The 21,190-nt window shown below is 41.1% G+C and overlaps 1 protein-coding gene across 4 annotated transcripts; it reads right to left on the minus strand.

Moving 5' to 3' along the window:
• Positions 1 to 1,908: 1,908 nt before the first annotated feature.
• Positions 1,909 to 9,963, minus strand: TLR2 (toll like receptor 2). Of its 4 annotated transcripts, none has more exons than XM_014061155.2 (2): positions 9,774 to 9,963; positions 1,909 to 5,629 (listed from the first exon to the last, which is right to left on the minus strand). In XM_014061155.2, exons 1-2 carry the CDS (start codon positions 9,793 to 9,795, stop codon positions 3,300 to 3,302), a joined length of 2,352 nt encoding a protein of 783 aa, XP_013916630.2. In that variant the 5' UTR covers positions 9,796 to 9,963; the 3' UTR covers positions 1,909 to 3,299. The 4 variants fall into 4 exon arrangements, with proteins under 4 accessions (XP_013916630.2, XP_013916632.2, XP_013916631.2 ...); XM_014061157.2 differs by having other exon boundaries at positions 9,761 to 9,962; XM_014061156.2 differs by having other exon boundaries at positions 9,682 to 9,962.
• Positions 9,964 to 21,190: the final 11,227 nt, after the last annotated feature.

Consider the following 21,190-nt stretch of genomic DNA (forward strand, 5'->3'; position numbering starts at 1 on the left):
TAAGCCCAATCGGACTTTTGAGCGCATGTGCTAAAAGAAGCCCTCCTCTGAAAATAAGCCCTCCCTAAAATATTTAAGCACACATGCAGTGGTCCCCGCTATTTCCCTGGGGTGGAAGGGGGGGAAACATGTCCCATGCTCCCCACATGCACCTGCCATCCACGCAGAATGGCCTCGTGGAAGCTGCGTCTGCAAATCCTAGTTACCACACTTCTTCACTTAGTGGCAGCCGCAAAAAGAGCGGCTGGCCCAGCGATGTTAGGACTGACAAGAGTGTGCCAGAAACAGAGACAGTACTTCCAGCCCTCTCTGGATCAGCTGGTCCATGGGCCGAGGTTAAAGGGCCTCCTGTACCTCAAAAATAATAACACCTCCTCGAAAATAAGGCCAAGCACTTACTTTGGGGGTCAAAAGAAAATAAGACCCTGTCCTATTTTTGAGGAAATATGGGTAGTTTTTTTCTTTTGAAATCTATATGCAGGTAATCTGAAGCAGTTTTCTTTTCTTTTATTTTAAAAGAGCCGAGGTGACGCAGTGGTTAAATGCAGCACTGCAGGCTACTTCAGCTGACTGCAGTTCAGCAGTTCGGCTGTTCAAATCTCACCGGCTCAGGGTTGACTCAGCCTTCCATCCTTCCGAGGTGGGTAAAATGAGGACCTGGATTGTTGAGGGCAATATGCTGACTCTGTAAACCGCTTAAAGAGGGCTGAAAGCCCTATGAAGGGGTATATACGTCTAACTGCTATTGCTATTATTTCCCCCCCACTTTCTCTGCAAGGGTTTGTGATATAGTGATGGACAGACCACCAAATTATAGAAACTTTGAAATCATGTGTTAATATGCCACTTGGTTCAGCCTCAGTACTCAAATAGATGTTGAAAATATCCTGTGTTGAAATAAATGTCTTGTCAGCTTTTCTGTATCATTTTTAGCATTACCAAAACGTTTTGCCCTTATCAGAATAATTATGGCCACAACTCCACGCAATTAAATGCCTTCAACTCCTTTTGGAATCAGTAGAGTTTGCACACTTCTAAGACACAACTGCCATAAATGGGCAAACCTAGAAGGCATATTTAACTTAGTTTACTCCCACAGAAATCATTTTTAAAGGTTTTTATTCCTGTAGAAGTTGGCTATAGAAAGGACTGAATGGCTGGGGCAGGGGTGGGTTTCTGCCAGTTCTAACCTCTTCTGTAGAAGAGATTCCACAAATCTACTGTGCCATTTAGAACCGGTTCCAGCTCCCCCCGCCCATCCGCACCACGCTTGCTCCGCCCACCACTCACTGATTGGCTGGCTCACCTATCACCCTGCCCGCCTCTAAGAGTCCTATCTAAATCCTAAAGGCTTAAAGCTGTCAAATTTGAACACCTGTGGGGTTTTTTTCTGAAGGGTTAGGGGTGCAAGGGTCTTGTAACTCAACAGCTTTAAGACTTGCAAACTTCAATGCCAGAATTCCTGAGCCAACATGACTGGAGGAGGAATTCTGGGAGTTGAAGTCCACATGTCTTAAAGCTGTGAAGTTTGAACAGCCCTGGGGTTATTTTTCTAAAGGGTTAGGGGTGCAAGAGTCTTGTAACTTAACAGCTTTAAGACTTGCGTGCTTCAAATGCCAGAGTTTCTGAGCCAACATTTTGGTTGCTAAGCAAGAGCGTTGTTAAGTGAGTCTCACCACATTTTACAAGTTGATCACGTCTACCCAGTCACATAACTGCCAAGCCACTTGCACTCAGTCACATGGCTGGCCAGCCACTCCCACAAAGTAGGCCACATCTACAGAAGAGGTTCTAAAAAAATTTGAAACCCACCACTGGCTGGGTCCAATGGCAACTAGATATAGCTCGTTGTTTTAGCTTAACAGTGTTATGGATTCTTGTCTCTTTGCTAAGAATATAAAAGTACCAAAGAGTTATGTATTTTATTTAAATCAATAAGTGCAAAATCTTATCAGAAAATACATTTTTCATACATTACAATCAGTAAACTAAAATAGCTCCAGGAAGTGCTTTTTGCCCTTCAAAAAATAAATGAATCTTAATGCAAATGTGCTGGTCATTTTCTCAGACACTGAAGACAACAGGAAGTCTAGCTTGTGGTTCATCTTAGGATACATTCAACTAAACAACTTATTCATTTTATGCTTTTAACTGATTTATATGCTGCCTATCTCTTAATGGCTCTAGGGAGCTTTCAAAAGATAACAAAAACCAATAAAATGCCATTTAGCAATTGAGTGATTATCATGGTTGTTTGCTCTTAGCAATCACCAAATCCTAAAACACTATAAAATGATGTACATTACAATATATTTATACTTGTTTAATATTTAAACAATAAGCCATCATACAATATATGCTCTTGTTCAATACTGAATGTGTCAGAATATTCATGAACTGGCAGAGACATGGTAACAAAGTCAGCCAATGAAAAAGCATTGCAACTAAGTCAGCCAATTAGGGCTGTTTGGAAAAAGAAACTTAAGCTAGGAGTCTGGGCGTGGCTTAGCTCTGTGCTCAGCTCTAAAACCAAACTAGTCTGGACTTGTCTGCTGATCTGGACTGAAATGAAACTGTTCTCTGCTCTTTGTATTGTATATATTATTTAATGTCTTATTATGTATATAAAGACAAGTTAATGAATCCTGCTGAATTAGTTACCTGTGTGTGCTTTTTGGATTTGATTTCTGCAACCCTGACAGAATGTAATAGATGCTTTTTAAAAAAATAATTAATCATGACTTAAAATCTATCTGTGTTGGTTCCCCTGCTGGCCTCATTTAATTGGCATACCTAAGTTAGCTCAATGGATATATCATACTAAACACAGTGTGGCTTCTTTGAGTTGGCTTATTGTGCTATGCAGCCCCTGTGATTTATAAATCAAGATTTACAGTTTAGCATGATGCATGAATTCAGGTAAGATCTTATTGAATGTATCACAGTTAAGCAATAAGTGGCTTAATGCAATCCATAAATTTCATCTATCACTTCTCTCACTCTCTCAATTAATTGGTTCTCTGCTAGAACCGTACTTTAGCTGCTACACACTCCCCTGCTAATTTCTTTGTCATAAATATCAACAATTGGACAAAAGCTAGTGTTGCAGGTCCCCAATATTTCTGCCGAGAGAAAAGCAGTCAAGATACATGATGACAAAAATGTCTGGAGTTCAAGGAATCACACTTGCCTCCTGCTAACGGACTACTCTGGACTGTATATCCTAAACCATAACAAATTCTTCACAGCAGAGGTGCTGCTAAAACTAATGGAAAGGGTGTATCATACCAACTTCTCACCTAGCCTTTTATTGCCATTTTCAAATTAAACCAAAATAACTGCTGTTGATCATCATCATTTGGCCATTCAAGGTAAGTTTTGGTACTCATTAATTTTCGGAGTTTGCAAAACCTTTCCGGGATTGTTTTTGTCGAAATAGATTCCAGGAGGATCAAAATGGCGGTGTCATTGTTCTCATCAAAAAAACGGAAGTGGGAAAAATCCAATTCGTACTTGCACCACTCACTCCGTACAAAATTCTTCGAAAGCACAAAGAGGGTTTTAGAGCTCTTCTCAATGGAGTCAATAATGTTGTCTACAATCCATTTGCCAGGCATAAAATCTCTCTTATGAAGACAAAGTTTAAATGGAGGGTTTGATTGCTCCAACATCTGCACCATAATATTTTCCACCCATTCAGAGTCTTGTTCACTGTAGGAAACGAATGCATCATAGCAGACTGCCTGGTTACGGGTCCTTTGAGGTTTGCGCTTTGCTTTGAGCCAGGCCAAAGTCATGCGCATATACCAAATGACGTGAAACTTGTAGCAAAGAAATGCTGACACCAAGATGATCAGAATTATCAGAATACAAAGGATGGAGACAAAAGTACTGAAATGACAGTCAGTCATTTGCAGCTGGGCAACTCCAATCCGCTCCCCTTTTACATAATCTGGAAAATCACAGATGTAATTCTCAGGCCAACCAATACAGATATCATGTATTCTTGGATAAGACTGTACAAAGGAAACAAATTCACACTTGCATTGAAAACTGTTATAACCGGCATCCAGCAATTTCAGTTCCGGAAACTTTTCCAGTTCGTGCTCATAGAACCCAAACACATTGTTTTCTCTAATAGTCAAAAACCTTATGTGAGGGATGAAGGCAGCATCTGGTAGAGTTTTTAACCTATTGTTTTTAAGGTAAAGTTCCTGAAGATGAGGCAGGTCCACCTTAAAATCACTGAGTAAATTGTTGCTTGCATCCAGAATTTCTAAAGAGTTAGGGATACAACCTGTAAGTTTCTCTACTTTACAGCCAGATATGTTTAAATATTTCAAGCTTTTTGGCCAATGGCACGATTCTGGCATGCGTTCCAAGTTGTTCTGACTTACATCTAGGTTAGTAAGATGGACTAAATGAGCCACGCTTCGAGCCGTCCTATCAAGATATGTCAAAGAATTTTGACTAACATTGAGAGTCTGTAGCTTAGGCCAACTGCCTGGGCAAAATGAATGCTCAAAAAACAAATCCTGAAGCAAATTCATATTGAAATCAAGATACTGTACCGAATGGAAACTTTTTGCAAGTTCGCAAGGCACAAGAAAAACTTTGGTGTTTTCAATGGTCAGACTGGTAATATTCTCTACAAGATACCATACGGATGAAAGATCTGAAAATAAATAAAATGATTCTATTGTTAAATTACTAATTGTTATTATACGTAAATTACTAGAAATTTTCTGTCTATTAAAAAAGTGCCCAGTACCTTGTAATCTGCTATCTATAATTTCTAACTCTTGTAACTGGGTCATACCAGACAACACAGGAATTAAAGACACAACATCACTTTCTAAAAAATCACTATCTCTAAATCCAAGCTTTTGAACAGTCATCGGAATCTCTTTGAAATAAGGGATAAGGGGGGAAAGGTGTATATGTCTCAGTTCAAGAAACACCGCTGAATTTTGAACATCAGTTAAAATCCGATACAATATGGAGTCGACAGTAACATTCAAAATAATGTGATTTATGCGTTCAAGAGACTGTAGAGCTCCTGGTGAATATTGTTTAAGATTCTTTCCTTCAATCTCCAGTTCTTCAAGAACTGAAATTCCTTCAAAATCTTTTGTCTGTAAAGAAGAGAATTGATCATTTCCCAAGTATAGATATCTCAGCTTTTGTAAGCCAGAAAATAATGGAAATTTCCCAAGATTTGGGTAGGAATTCCCCTTTAGGTTTAATGTTTGTAAAGAAGAAAGCTTTCTGAACCAAGAGGGTGACAAATAGGTCAGGTTATTCCATGATAAATCCAAATGCTCCAGCTTTCCAAGGAAGTCAAAGGCATGCTCATCAATTGTCTGAATTAAATTGGATTGAAGCGAAAGTGTTCTAAGATTGATGGCAAGCTTTAGGTCAACATCTCGGATATGCACAATACTATTGAAGGCCAGGTCCAGTCCCAAGACAGCATCTGATAGGCCCAGCGGAACAGCGTGCAGACTCTTCCCGTGAAAGTTGCAATCAGCAACGTCACAAAATGGGGTGTTCTTTTCATTAGAAAGACTTTTAGCTCCAGCAATTGAGATCAGCCAAAGGCTCCAAATTGGCAACATCATGAGAGTATCTAAAAGATTTTAAAAAAAAATCAATGTTATAATGCAATAGATAATACATTTGGTAATTTTCAGTAGTTCAGTAGTATAAAAACAAGATGCAGTCAATATTAACAAATATCACACAGAGAGCTAGAGGTAGCTTTAATTACAGCTGGACATTATTTCTTATGCATTCAGCTAGATCAATCCGGGGACCACTGGTGGGCTGCAATGTCATTGGGGGGGGGGCAAGAAGAATTGATGCACTCTTTAAATCTTGAGATAAGTCTTGTTGGTCGATGGCCACAAAAGGTATTTAAAGGGGTCCATGGTGAAGAACCACTGAACTAGTCTGTATAGCAACCACAGAATATAATTTATACCCCATTATGATAGCTGCCTTATTCAACAAGGGCATGTTTATTTGGTTCAACTCATTTGGTTCAACTCATAGCTCAACCCATATTTGGGAACCCAAAGGTTCAGTAACTATACAAATAGCTATTTTTTGTTTTGTTTTGTTCCTAATCCCAATTCCTTCTTCCTTGGAAACCAGGATATACATGTCTGGCTTTAAACACTGGAGCACAAGAGAAAATAAAAGACAAGTATAGGACAAAAGTAGTTCGCAAAAATGAATACGTTTGCCCAGTGGACAGAGTTTATTTTCCAAATCTGTTACTGTTATTCACAGGAAACAATTGTGAAGACTAAACATTCAGGTCAGTTTGACCTCTGTTTCAAAGAAGAAACAAACTATTTTCTGCAATAACCAGGGGAATAATAATGTGCCCAGATTTCAAGCAAATTTGAGCACAAGGCAATGAGCAGTGTGACTGCAATAGAAGAGTGAAATTACATTATAGATTATAATAAATTATAGAATCCAGAAGACCTAAAATGGTGATGTAGCTGCAATCCTTATAATGAACTCATCCCAAAAACATTTCATTTTTCCTGCATTTTAATTCACCGCTTTCATGATTACTGTACATCACTTACTTAATCACTCAATTATAGAAAGATAGGTCACCTTCTTATGCTCTAGATTCCCTTGAATATTCTGTGAATGCCATCCCCATTTCTCTGTGATTAATACTCATTGAAGAGACAAACTATAGTACATTTTTATCCATTGTAGGAGTTAAGCATTTTACAGCCAACATGATTATCTCTTATTTCTGCAAATTGGAGCAGGCTACATATTTTTTCCAAAGTTTTTTTATTTTTATTTTCACATAAATATCCACAAGTATACCATTATATCTTGACAAACACTGTCATGTATTATCCAATATTATATCAATTCTTCTCACCATCTACCCACAATAACTCTCCTTTGCTCTTCTGCTTTCCATATACCATATTGTACCCTATTCAACAACACTACCTCCTCTCCCTCTTTCCCCCTCCCTACTTCCTTTCTTCCCTTTACCATCTCTCTCTTCTCTACTTCCCTTTCCTCTCTCCTTTCTTCCCATCTCTCTCTCTACTTCCCTTCCCTCTACTTCCCTTTCCTCTCTCCTTCTCCTCTCTCCTCTTTCCATGGAGCAGACTACACATGATGACATGTTCTACTTCTGCTTTAAGTTTAGACACCAAAGAAGCACAAGTAAGGAATTTTGAAATGATCTCTTGCCCACAGATTCTTTTTCCCTTTCAAGAGAGTTTCCCCACTCAGCCAATCATATCTCTGAGGTCCAACAGACTAAAGGAAAAGTGGACTGTTAAATAGATAGGCCATGTGGAGCTGTAGCTCTATGGGAATGGCTGAGGATGCTCCAGCTGCAATTCTAGATAAATCACTGCCAATCCGTGTTGAAAATATTAGGTTGAATGGACCAGGGATTTCAGATAAAGCAACTTCTCTTGAGTTCAAGATTCAGCTTCTTAAGAGTGTACTCCAAGGACCAGTAGATCTATCACTATCACGAATGTGGAATGGCAAAGAACATGACCATGATTAGCAGTCCAAGTTGTATTAGCAATAAGGAGTGATTTTATTGTCATAATTCTACTTCCACCAGTGTTTGACAGTCACAAGTCCTATTCATTAGGAGCACATCCAGATCTTCTTTCTCTGCCTATTCCCCAGCAACGCAAACAATCACAGGACAGGAAAGCAGCAGAAACTGAAACTAACATGTTCTTTCAGCAACAGGGTAAAGTCTAAACTATTTATAATTTACTCCTCTTTCTCTTCTCTGTGCTAACAGACAAGTGGAGCCAGGGGAAAAAAACAAAACACCGTGCTACTGCAGACGTAAACATTAGGAAGGCAGCAGCCAAAGAGTGGCATATTTTTATTAGCAAAGGGATTGTACGAAAAGTGTTTTTATTTTCTGGCAAAAAAAAGAAAAGAAAATAGTCCTGCATATGAATTAATCACATCTTACACAGTACAAGAAATGTGAGGATTCATAGTATGATGATGAGAGCCGAGGTGGCGAGTGGTTAAATGCAGCACTACAGGCTACTTCAGCTGACTGCAGTTCTGCAGTTCGGCTGTTCAAATCTCACCGGCTCAGGGTTGACTCAGCCTTCCATCCTTCCGAGGTGGGTAAAATGAGGACCCGGATTGTTGTTGGGGGCAATATGCGGACTCTGTAAACCACTTAGAGAGGGCTGAAAGCCCTATGAAGCGGTATATAAATCTAACTGCTATTGCTATTGCTATGAATGATAGAGTGGGGTTTAGTCTAGTCAGCAGTGTTGCTTCACGCTACATTCAAGCTACTACATATGATATTACATAGTATGAATGTAAAATATGTACGAACATGCAGTACATGCCCACATATAACTTTGGGTTAAGTGCTGTATGGATACCTGACCTCGTCAGTTAAGGGCAAATCAAATGGGTCTTTGTAAGTCCCATCCCTATATAAAACGGAGCAGCAGTTTTTCTACAAAACCCATATACTCCCCAAAGCATTATATCATCATTTCATCTTTAAGGTTAAAAGCACAGATTAACAGAGTTGGAAGGGACCTTGTAGGTCATCTAGTCCAACCCCCCCAAAAAAGCAAGAGACCTCACACTATTTCTGACAGAGGGCAGTCCAGTCTCTTCTTGAAAGCTTCCAGTGATGAAACTCCCACAACTTCTGAAGGCAACTTCTGTTCCATGGGTTGATTGTTCTCACTGTCAGAAAGTTTCTCCTTATTTCTAGGTTGAATCTCTCCTTGTTCAGTTTCCATCCATTATCCATGAGATGAGCCGAGGTGGCGCAGTGGTTAGGGTGCAGTACTGCAGGCCACTTCAGCTGACTGTTATCTACAGTTCAGCGGTTCAAATCTCACCGGCTCAAGGTTGACTCAGCCTTCCATCCTTCCGAGGTGGGTGAAATGAGGACCCAGACTGTGGGGGCGATATGCTGACTCTGTAAACCGCTTAGAGAGGGCTGAAAGCCCTATGAAGCGGTATATAAGTCTAACTGCTATTGCTATTGCTATTCCTTGTCTGGCCTTTGGGTGCCTTGGAAAACAGCTTGACCCCTTCCTCTCTGTGGCAGCCCCTCAAATATTGGAAGACTGCTATCATGTCTCCCCTGGTCCTTCTCTTCACTGGACTAGCCATGCCCTTCAAATGAAAATTACAAGCAAAGACACTACATGTGATATTACATAGCATGAATGTAAAGTTTGTATGAATATTCATGCCAACATAAGACTTTGGGTGCTGTATGGATACCTAACTTTTGGGTGCTGTATGGATACCTAACTTTTGTCACTTATGGGCGAATCAAATGGATCTTTTTAAGTCCCATCCCTACATAAAAGGGATCAGTAGAGTTTTTACACGCTTCATATATCCCCCAAAGCACGATATCATCATTTCACCTTTAAGATTAAAAGCACAGGATATTTTCCCAGCCTATTTCCCACCCACCCCCAAACAAGTCGCCTTAGAAGGCTTCCGTGTCATCTGTCCAAATATAACTTAAGCACCAACTCAAGACTGCTCGTGTCCAAACCATCACCGCTTCTTCGTTTCTTCTTCCTGCACCTGTTAAATCCCAATTGCTCCCCACGGAGAGGCACGAAACATAAAATGAAAAATAAAAACAAAAGCACTTACTACGCCTCCTTGCTTGTTCAATCCCAATTGCTCCCCTTGGAAAGGCACAAAACACAAAATGAAAAATAAAAGCACTTACTACGCCTCCTTACTTAAAACTCCCACCAAGGGCATTCTATACGCCGAAGTGCTTGCTTGGGAGCGCTTCCTAAACGGAGGTTTAATCGTTTAAGAAAAAAAAACACGAAGCGTTAAAAGGAAGAGCGAAGCAGAGACACGCCTCTGGCGTTAGTACTCAGTCGCCGAAAGCCCCTCTCTCCTCCCCTCTCTCCTCCCGGCTGCCTTCATACAAGCCTCGCAACGTCTGATGCGCTTCCTCGGAGGACGGTCAGGACAGCCAGCGCGGCGTCCCGAGCGGAAGGCAGCCTTTGGGGAGGTGGTGGGTGGGTGGGTTGAGCAGTGGCTTCGCCTCAGTCACGAATACAGATTTAGACATCGAAATTTCCTTCCCGATAGCCACGCCTCTCGCTCTCCCCCCCTCTCGTTCCCCCCCACTCCTTATGCTTGGGAATTCTCCCTCTTTTAAGTTTTTCTGTCCAAACTGGCTGCTCCAGGATGCCCTGCAGTAAAGGGGTAGCCCTGATTTAAAGGAACGCTGCAGTCTTGCCACACTAATTTTTTTTTATTATTATTTTGCAACCGGCACAGCTAGCTTTCTCCAAAGTCCCTTTAAAAAACTCTGTTATTCTGTTATTGGGAGTTTCACTTCACTTAAGGGTTGCAGGAACTGGGTATGTCTAGTTTAAAGAAAAGGAGGACTAGGGGAGACATGAAAGCAGTGTTCCAATATCTCAGGGGTTGCCTCAAAGAAGAGGGAGTCAAACTATTCTCCAAAGCACCTGAGGGTAGGACAAGAAGCAATGGGTGGAAACTAATCAAGGAGAGAAGCAACTTAGAACTGAGGAGAAATTTCCTGACACTTAGAACAATTAATCAGTGAGTTGCGTTTGAGTTTATTGGTCTTGTATGCCGCCCACTCCCGAAGGACTCCGGGCGGCTTACAATAAACAAGGGAAGGGGATAAATAAACAAAACAACACTTTAAAATACACAACAGTCACAGTTTCCGTGGGGCTGGATATTTCGAAAGCCCCCCCCCGGCCTGCTGGAGCAGCCAGGACTTAACGGCTTTGCGGAAGGCCGGGAGGGTAGTAAGGGTCCGGATCTCCACGGGGAGGTCGTTCCAGAGGGCTGGAGCTATGACAGAGAAGGCTCTCCCCCGGGGAGTCGCCAGCCGACATTGGCTGGCAGATGGGATCCGGAGAAGACCTAACCTGTGAGATCTAATCGGTCTCTGGGAGGTAATCGGCAGGAGGAACAGCTTGCCTCCAGAAGTTGTGAATGCCCCAACACTGGACGTTTTTAATATGTTGGAGAACCATTTGTCTGAAGTGATGTAGGGTTTCCTGCCTAGGCAGGGGGTTGGACTAGAAGACCTCCAAGATACCTTCCAACTCTTATTCTATTCTATTCTAAATGAATTCACAGATATTCTTTTGAGATATAGGTAAGGGCTTTTTGTTTTGTTTTTTTGCTTTGCTTATATTTGTTCCTTTAATTGCTAAACAACAAAAACTTATGCACTGGGTATACAGCAGGAGGGTCCAACCTTGGCAACTTTAAGACTCTTGGACTTCACATCCCAGAATTCCCCAGCCACTCTTGCTAGTTTTCCACCCACCTCCAAAATCCATTCTATTCTATTCTAATTCATTCCATGTGTTCAATTTCACGGAAAAGGAGGAAAGACGTCTCAATCCCAGGCTACTTGCTCCTGTCCGAAAAGAAATTTATTTGTAATTCGATACTTATTTTGATGGAGTCTCACCCTGCTGGCTCAAAATATTTTGCTGCTTACAATGGAGCACGCTCTAGTGCTCCCCCCCATCAATTCTGGAGAGCCAGAGTTTAAAACACAACAACAGCAACACCCTACATCGTTTGAACACCTGCTATTTTCCGCATCAGATACTCTGAAAATATGCAGTGTAACTTTCTAGGTTACAAGGACTGCGTTGTGTAGACTGAGCCACATCTTACCGAAAAGTAATAGTATAATACAGTGTTTTTCAACCACTGTGCCGCGGCACACTAGTGTGCCGTGACATAATATAAGGTGTGCCGTGGGAAAATTACTTTATATATAGTCAATATAGGCACAGAGTTAAATTTTTTTAACATTTTCTAATGGTGGTGTGCCTCGTGATTTTTTTCATGAAAAAAGTGTGCCTTTGCACAAAAAAGGTTGAAAAACACTGGTATAATAGGTATAGAAAAATGAAATTTCATTGAATCCAGGGACCTTCTAAGCCAGGGGTCACCAACCTTTCAGACATCAGGGGCCACTAAATTCATAATTTTTAAATCCTGTGGCCCACTAATGTGAATTAGTGATGGGATGCGGCCTTCAGGCCCTTAGCTTGGCTGCCTGTTAGTGGAGAGAAGTGCCCAGGCCCAACCCTATTCAATTGCAGCTAAGAATCTCAAATATGGCTAAGAATGAATGTTTGTCTTGTAGCCAGTCCCAGTGCTAAATTGGCCCCTTGCAAACTCTTGTCTTTCAAGGAGCCTGGCTGAAGTTTAGCGCACTGCTTACTGGAGCGCCTGGATTCCCAGGGAGGGAAGGGCTGTAGCTGGTAAACAGGTAGCCAAGCTAAGTGCCTGAAGGACCCCATCCCGTCAGCTTTGGCGGGCTATATCCGGCCCAGGGACTGCCGTTTGAGGATCCCTGATTTAATACAATATAAAAAATGCAAACATTTTCTCGTGGACCACCAGGGTCCATAGACCACCAGTTGGTGACTGCAGTTGCTTATCATTCTTGGGTCTCTGGTTACTTATTCTGTACTTTTGCCTCGTGCCATTCAAATAACCTTCCAGACTAATTTCTGGGATCATATTTTTTCAGGTTGATCATTATCATCTGTAGAAAGTTATCACCCAGCCCTCTCCCCCCCTAAAATGAATATCCTAGGAAATATTGAAAAGGCAGAATATTTCATTTTCCTGGATGTGAAAAGGAAGAAACATGTTTTAAGGACAGAGTAGCTTCCTGCAGCTCCCTGCTCACCCCTCTTGACAATGGGCCATTAAGATGTCCAAGCCAGTCCCTTTACATAATAAAGAGTTCTCCCCTTCAGATCCAGGGTGATGGGATTAAGGCATGATTAGCCTTTACCCACTCTTCACATGGCATCTGAGAACTCAACCAAACCTGGATTCAAAGTACAGCCTAGAGAGTTGCCCCTGCCCCATGGGAGTCTGACAACCAATCAGAATACATTTCTTACACAGGAACAGGAAACAGAGAGGTGGGGCTGAACAGTTTATAAAAAGCTTATAAAAAGCCCTTCCTTGACCCTTCTCTTCTTCCTCACCCAACATTGAAGCATGTGATCGCCTTTTCTGTTCAGGACACAAGCCATGTGGTCCTGTCCACCATTAAACCATCTTTCCAAGCAGCCTCCATGTCTCCAGTATCTTTTCCCCCTCTTGGAGCCAAATCCAGAAGGACATTTCTTTCAACACATCATACAATGCCAACCATCAAAACAAGCTATTACTCATCTCCATTTCTTGGTCTATTATTTTCTGTTATTGTTTATGACTTTCTGTGGGATCGTCCATCTGGACTTGGGAGAGTCTAGCCCATATATCAGTGGTGTCAAACTTATGCCCGCAGACCGAATGCGTTCACGAGCTAGCCACTCCAATCCCTATTTTAGCAAAGGGGGGAAAAGTGGTGATACATCACATGACGATGCGGGTTTGACACCGCTGTCATACACTGTGCAAATGTTCCTGCACAATGCCAGCTACTGATGTTCCTGTCTGCATCTTACACCCTGCCACTATGCCTTGGACTGTCTCCAAGGCTATTTTGCATCGTTTGCACCTTGGGTCCTACCAAGTTTACTAGCCCCTTTTTTTAAGCTGACGTTCAGCGTCTGGTGGTTGCACTTGGAATGGAAGCTTCTACACATTTTGAAGGGTTTTCAAGTCTTCACATTAGTAGCCTATATGTCCTACTTTTGGCCACTTCACTATACCAGGGGGATATCTGATGACTGTCTGCCTGCAGATGATGGCCCAGAACTTTTGAAATTAAACTAATTTATGTAAACTGAAGATTACATATAGATCTAGATCAGAAGTGGGTTATTCAATAGCAATAGCAATAGCAGATAGACTTATATACCGCTTCATAGGGCTTTCAGCCCTCTCTAAGCGGTTTACAGAGTCAGCATATTGCCCCCAACAACAATCCGGGTCCTCATTTTACCCACCTCGGAAGGATGGAAGGCTGAGTCAACCTTGAGCTGGTGAGATTTGAACAGCCGAACTGCAGAACTGCAGTCAGCTGAAGTAGCCTGCAGTGCTGCATTTAACCACTGCGCCACCTTGGCTATTCCAGGTTTGGCCTGGATTGGGCGAACAGATAGTAGCGGCAGGGGGAGGCTACGCCAACCAGCCTGGATGCTTCTGTGATGTGCAGAAGTGACACCCAAGTGCTCACGAACCAGTAGTAAAAAGATTGGTAACCCACCACTGATCTGGATCAGGTGCAGTATGGAGTGGAATGTGTTTAGTGCACTCCTCTGATAATTATGGGTGGTTTGTAAGTCTGATTCAATTAGAAGCTGTTTGCTGTTTTATTGTCATACATAGGTCTTTTGAAAATTCCAGCTCTTTTATTGAAAATACTGTTTATTCTTATATGGTTAGTGTTATGTTTATAGTATTTGGAGCAATCACAACAATAATGTTAAGTACTGAGTCTATCGAGCCATTGACTTACATTGCTGGCTACTGATTGGCTGAGATGTGAACAGCAAGCTGGTGGGAGAATCCCGCTATCCTATTGGTTAAGCGTCTGACAGCTCTAGTATAAAAGGGCTGTCAGCTGTCTGTTTTGCTTTGCTGTTTGCCGGTTCGAGGTTTGCCTTACATTGAGCTGTATGTCACTGTAAATAAAGGATGTGTTAGCTTCAACCTGCCTTGCCTCAGTTCCTGTCTGTGTCGTTCTCCCTACAGAACACTGGCGACGAAGATGCGATCAGGTCTGAGGTAAAGGAAAGAAGCGAAGTCACTGCTAGAGCTGCCTCAAGTCACTGGCAACGAGACGTCGCTCCAAGTTTGATTCGTCACGTTCCGTCCTTCTAAGGATGACTAACCTGCCAGCATTCATGGCATTCAGCCCGGCCACTGAAACATGGGACGCTTACCTCGAGCGGTTCGAGTGCTTCCTGGAGGCAAACAACTTCACCGGTTTGTCTAGTGGCCGTAAAAGAGGCTATTTTCTCAGTGCCTATGGCCACGAGATGTTTGGAACAGCCAGGGCTTTAGTGGTGGCCCCTCAATCCGTACACTCAATGCCTTGGGAGACGCTTTCGGAGAAACTTAAAAATCACTACTCTCCAACTCGCGCATAGCCAGACGCTATGCGTTTAGGCAGAGGACCCAGAGAGAAGGGGAATCCGTGACTGAATACATGGCTTTCCTCAGGACAGCAGCCCTACATTGTGACTTTCTTGTGCTGGACGATGCCCTGTTAGAACAGCTGGTCTGTGGTATCAAAGACCTCAGACTTCAGTGATGTTTGCTGGTGCGAAAAGAGCTGAGCCTTCAGGCAGCCATGGATGAAGCCACAGCATATGAAATGTCAGACAAATCCACCACAGAAATTCAGAGATTTCTGCCACTGGCCACCCATGCCAGCAGGGGCCACACTGTCCACCACGACGAAGTCAATGATGAAGATTTCTTGGGCGACAAAGAGGAAATCAGCCGCCTCAAACTGGCAACCCGAAAACAAGGATCTCAAACCTTTTTGCCTCAGTCAGGTTGCCTCAGTTGTGGCGAGAGCCATGCAAGGTTAGTTTGCAGGTTCAAAGGCGCCATCTGCCAGCGGTGTGACAGGAATGAACATTTGGCCAAGGTATGCAGGGCGGCTATGCCAATCACTGACCAGCTGCCGGAACGTGCCTTGCCCAGACAATTTTCAAAACGGCTTCCAAAACACCGCAAAGATTGTTTTGCCATTGCGGGTGACCAACAGCACTCTGAGTGGGCCGTCAGCCACGCGTCCTCAATGAAGCCAGCCCTCAAAATCTATTTGACTGTTCACATAGAGGGAGAGCCCTGAAAGATGGAGGTGGACACTGGCTCTTACAAATCCCTTGTCTCTTGGGCTACTATCAAACAAATAGTGCCCAGCTTTACTAAGGCTAAACTCAGGCAGTGCCCGATCTGCCTCAGAGACTATCAAGGGCAGCCAATTCCTATCATAGGTTGCGGCACGTTCCAGATTGCCAGCCGAAATTTCCAGGGGCCTCTTCCCCTCATCATCATTGATGGCCATTTGCCCAGCCTTCTGGGGCTGGACTGGTTCTCCGCATTGGGGCTCAACATTTCTGGCGTCCACTCCATTGTTCCAGACTCCTTCGCCGCGCTGGCCAGTGAGTTTGCGGATGTATTTGACGACTGCCTCGGTAAATATATGGGGATACCCATTTCATTGAATTTGGACCCCCAGGTGGCATTAATACGCCTTAAGCCTAGCAGAGTGCCTTTTGAGATCCGGCCCAAAGCAGATCTAGAGTTGGATAAATTAATTGCGCAGGGGGTGCTAGAAACAGTGGACCACTCTCCCTGGGAAACTCCCATTGTTATACCTATCAGGCAAGATGGGAGTATTAGGATATGCGGGGATTTTAAATGCACCATCAATAGAGGGTTGCAAGCCAACCCTTATCCTGTGCCTATGGTGCAACACCTGCTCCATTCGCTGGGGCGGGGAAACGTTTTTGCCAAGTTAGACTTGGCACAAGCCTAACAACAGCTCCCGGTGGACGAAGCCACTGCCATGGCTCAGACCATTGTAACACACCGGGGAGCCTTTAAGTACAAACGTTTACAGCTTGGGGTTAGTGTAGCCCCGGGCATTTTTGAGAGCCTAATGGAGCGAATGCTCCAGGGGCTGTCAGGGGTAGTACCCTATTTCGATGACGTGCTTGTATCCACTTTGGATCAAGCTGAGCTCGTCGACAAATTAAGGACAGTCCTGACCCATTTTCACCAAGCAGGGCTGAAACTCAAGTGGGAGAAATGCAGGATAGGTATCCCCAACAGAGAATTTTTGGGGTATCTTCTGGATGCCAAAGGTTAGTTTCAACCTGCCTTGCTTCAGTTCCTGTCTGCTTCGTTCTCCCTACAGAACAAATAATCCGTTTTCAAAATGCATTCCCTGTTAGAAAACTAGCTAATGATTTCTTTATTTTGGACAAAGCTCAACAATTTCAGAGTAATTGCAGATCCTAGATTTAGTCTTACACTCGGCTGCTACGAAAAAGTGAAACTGCATTGCTACATCATCTGTGATCTAGAAAACAAATGATCTTTTGTTCATGTTCTGGAAATCCTGTTATTCAACTGCTGCCTGGTGTTTATACTCTTTCCTGCCAATTCATTTAAAAAAAAAAAAACATTAGTTGGACTTTCTAAGTATTTGGCATGTCTGGCTGAAATTATTTTTCTGAAAGATCTCTTGTTTAAAATTACATTGCAAAAAAGCAGATGATTCCAGTCGTCTTGTACTTTCAGTTTCTGAGCATGCTCTGGAATCTCCCTAAGTGATTTCACAACACTTTTCGTTCTGTGTTTTCTTTTTTAGTTTTACTGAAAGTTAAGTTAATGTAAACCAGGAACCTACTGATTCAGTCCAAAGTGACATGAACTGAACAGTTCAATTACTTTAATTAATTAATTACTGAACAGAAGGAAGATGAGTGAGCAACAGCCCTGAAATACAATCTTTGAGACTAGTAAAACTATTCTTTTTTGGAAAGGAGGGAGGAGGAGAACCTGATCAGAGTTGTATTTAAATCTGCTTACAGCACAGCTGTTTTTTTTTTTTTACAAATGCAGAGTCAGTGTTGAGTCCTCTGTTTTTAATGAGCTGTTAACCAGTAGTTCTTTAGAGCAGAATCTTATGCTCTAAATAGTAATCTGAACTTTATTTAGTGGACTTTTTTGCTAATTAAGTTCATTAAATAAAGTTCAGAATACTATTGAATAGAAGGGACATGGTGGCCTAGTGATTAAGATGCTGGGCTGGTCAGTCAGAAAGTAGGTAGTTCAAGACCCAAAGTATCACATGACTGGATGAGCTCCCATTCTTTCCCCAGCTTCTGCAAATCTAGCAGTTCAAAAGCATGCAAATGCAAGTAGATAAATAGGTACCACTTTGGTGAGAAAAAAATAGCATTCCAAGCAACTTGGTGTATAGTCATGTTGGCCATAAGACCATGGAAGCATCTTCAGACAATACTGTCTACCTCAGTTAGGAAACAGAGATGACCATCGTCCCTAAGGGCCAGACACAACCTTTATTGCTAATTAATTGCTAAATATAAGGTTGGGACAAATTTTTAACATGCCATGATTTTGGGGGGCTCATTGTATAATAAATATATTACATATTTGTATTATATTAGTTCTGGTATCCTGATCATTAACATTTCAAAATGTTTTCTTTTTATTATTATTAAAAGACAGAATACATACATTGAATATATGCCACTTCTCTCACTGATAAGACGACCTTGAGCAACTTACAAGACATAAAAAATAAACATAGAAACAATTAAAATTACAATTATAGTGCTATATAAAATCTAGAGCCAAGAAGACCAATGGCTTGGGGCATAATAATAAAGTACATGACATTATAATATTTCAATACAGTAGTGTTTATTCAATATTGACTATGAGTATTAATGTGGAACAGCCAGTATCTAATATCTCGTGACCCGACAAATGCGCGCCCGACAACAGCGCGCCATCAAAACTGCAGCGATAAAACCGCGACGTCGGCAGTGTGCCCACAAAGGCGTGCCAACAAAAGAGCGCTGACAGAAGCGCGATTAGGTTTAAGGTAAGGGTTACAGTAAGGGTAAGGGTTAGGGTTAGGGTTAGGGTTAGGGTAAGGTTTAGGTTTAGGTTTAGGTTTAGGTTTAGGGTTAGGATTAGGGTTAGGGTTAGGTTTAGGGTTAGGTTTAAGGTTAGGTTTAGGGTTAGGTTTAGGGTTAGGTTTAGGGTTAGGTTTAGGGTTAGGCTTCTGTCGGTTAGGGTTAGGGTTAGGGTTAGGGTTCAGCTGTTCAAATCTCACCGGCTCAGGGTTGACTCAGCCTTCCATCCTTCCGAGGTGGGTAAAATGAGGACCCGGATTGTTGTTGGGGGCAATATGCGGACTCTGTAAACCGCTTAGAGAGGGCTGAAAGCCCTATGAAGCGGTATATAAGTCTAACTGCTATTGCAATTGCTATTGCTTATTAGACTTTTAAAGGGCCACAACTTGTCTCTTTAGGAATGCATTTCACAAAGTGAAGGTTTGGCCTACCCAATGGAAGTGCTGTCAGGGTTAACCAGTGTTCTATAGATTACTTCAGTTTATGAGGAAATAAGCTTGAGTAAGTAACCAACCAACCAGCCCATGCACCTGCTTTTCTGACTTCATGCAATATGTAGGCAGTGCTGAGGACATGGCTATCTCTAAAATGAAGAATATACAGTATATTGTCTTACATCTTACATGGGAAAAGACCCGAATACAACAAGACCAGCATACACAGGCACACACACACACACTGTGTTACTTATTGCTATATGCATGGCAAGGAATAACACCGCAACTTTCTTTGAAGCAAGGGAAGTATTTTTTTTTAACTCTAAGAATACAAAATGAGTAAGAACAACAACTCAGCAAAACGTGTTCCAGAGTTGTGTTTGCTTAAAAAAAAAAAAAGGAAGAAAATTGAAAAACTTATATTTGTACAAATATAAAGAGGAACTTCCCGTCAGAAATCTCAAATATAGAATATTCCAGTAAGGTTTTTGTGCAGACAGCAAACTAATATGTGATGTGCCGAGACCAAAATGAAGAGCATTTTTATACATTTTCATAATTTTTTATGTTTTTATTTTTGGGAACATGGCCTTGTATTCAGAATTATATTTTGGGGTAACTTCTACTAAGAACAAAAATGGCTAGACTTGGTGAATACCTAGTTATGGTGTTATAACATTTTCTCTGGATTTTATACACTTAATATCTACTACTGAAAAAGTTTTTTGGTTTTGATTTGTTTTGTACAATTATTTATATGGCCTTTTTTTTTTTTACTATTTATTGCTGTTAATGACCCTAAAGCATCAGGAAAAAATAGTATAAATTTCCTAACTAAAAATATATTAAATAAAAGTTTAAAAAGTCAGAAATTGCTGGTTTATGGAGTTTTACCCTGAAATAAACAAGATAAAGCTTAAAGTGAGTCTTCTTCTTCCCTCAAATAGAAAGTGAAAGCAGCCAAGGATTCAACACCATAATGCTACTGATTGAAGCTTTTTCAAACCATGGTTTATTAAAGATATTTCATCAGAAAAGAGAAACTCCAGACGCCTTGGTTTAAAAAAAAGTTTATTTTCCACCAACCACCACTCATTCTGGCAATCAAAAGAAAAAGAATTTTATTTCATGTTCTATGCTTTTAAATTACTTTACACTCCTGTTCACCATTCACATTTTATGACTCAAATGATATTTAATTAGACAATAAAATGAGCAAATTCCCTTCGCTATGAAAACAATACACACAGAAAAATATATGTGAAAGTTAGTATTCTTGATTTAACTCAGAAAGGAGGAAATGTACTTGCAAACTAATTTTAGCTGTAATAAACTTCTCGTGAGATTTTTTGAAGATTTTTTTTTCTGTCAGTAATAAGCTGATCAGCATTTCCGTTTTGCTGGGAAAACTTCCTTTTATTTTTTTTATAGTATAAAGTTATTAAATTTAGAGCAATAAAAACTGGTAAATTATCAGCTTAAAACAACATTTTAAAAAGTTATTTAGAAGCAACCTTTCCATGTATTTATTTGACTAAAATACATCAGGCTTTATTTTCTTTTGAATGGCTACATGATGATACATGATGAGGATGTATTCAATGAAGCTTCAAATTTCCAACTCAAAGTTACTATTCCTTCTTAGCATAATTCAGTTCTTCCCATTGATTATACAACATAAACTCTTCCATGAAGAATGATTTACATTTCAGTAAATGAGAAGTGTAAAAAAGAACAATTAACAATAGCAAAACCTTGACGAGACATTATTATTTTTTAAAAGGAAAAAAGAAAGGAATACAAGGGAATTTTAATATGTAATGTATTTCTGTGAAGTTGCTGAAATTTAATCAATGTTTCATCTTAGGTAAGCTACCTAGTTTCATTTGAGTTACATAAATCTTGGTGAAGCAGTATTAAAGCTGACTTAATCATTAGTTCATATAAAACTTTCTTTCTCAGAAAGAAAATGAACGAATCAGGACTGTTTGTATGATCAGGCTTATATTACAAACAATAAAAAATTAGCTGGAAATATGCATGAAATTGATATGACTTAGTTACAGTTATCAGATCTTTGATTTGCTTAAAACCAACCTTCAT

The sequence above is a fragment of the Thamnophis sirtalis genome, unplaced genomic scaffold, assembly GCF_051295495.1.
Source record: "Thamnophis sirtalis isolate CommonGarterSnake01/CBP01778 unplaced genomic scaffold, rThaSir2_p1.2 scaffold_10, whole genome shotgun sequence".
Lineage (NCBI taxonomy): Eukaryota > Metazoa > Chordata > Lepidosauria > Squamata > Natricidae > Thamnophis > Thamnophis sirtalis.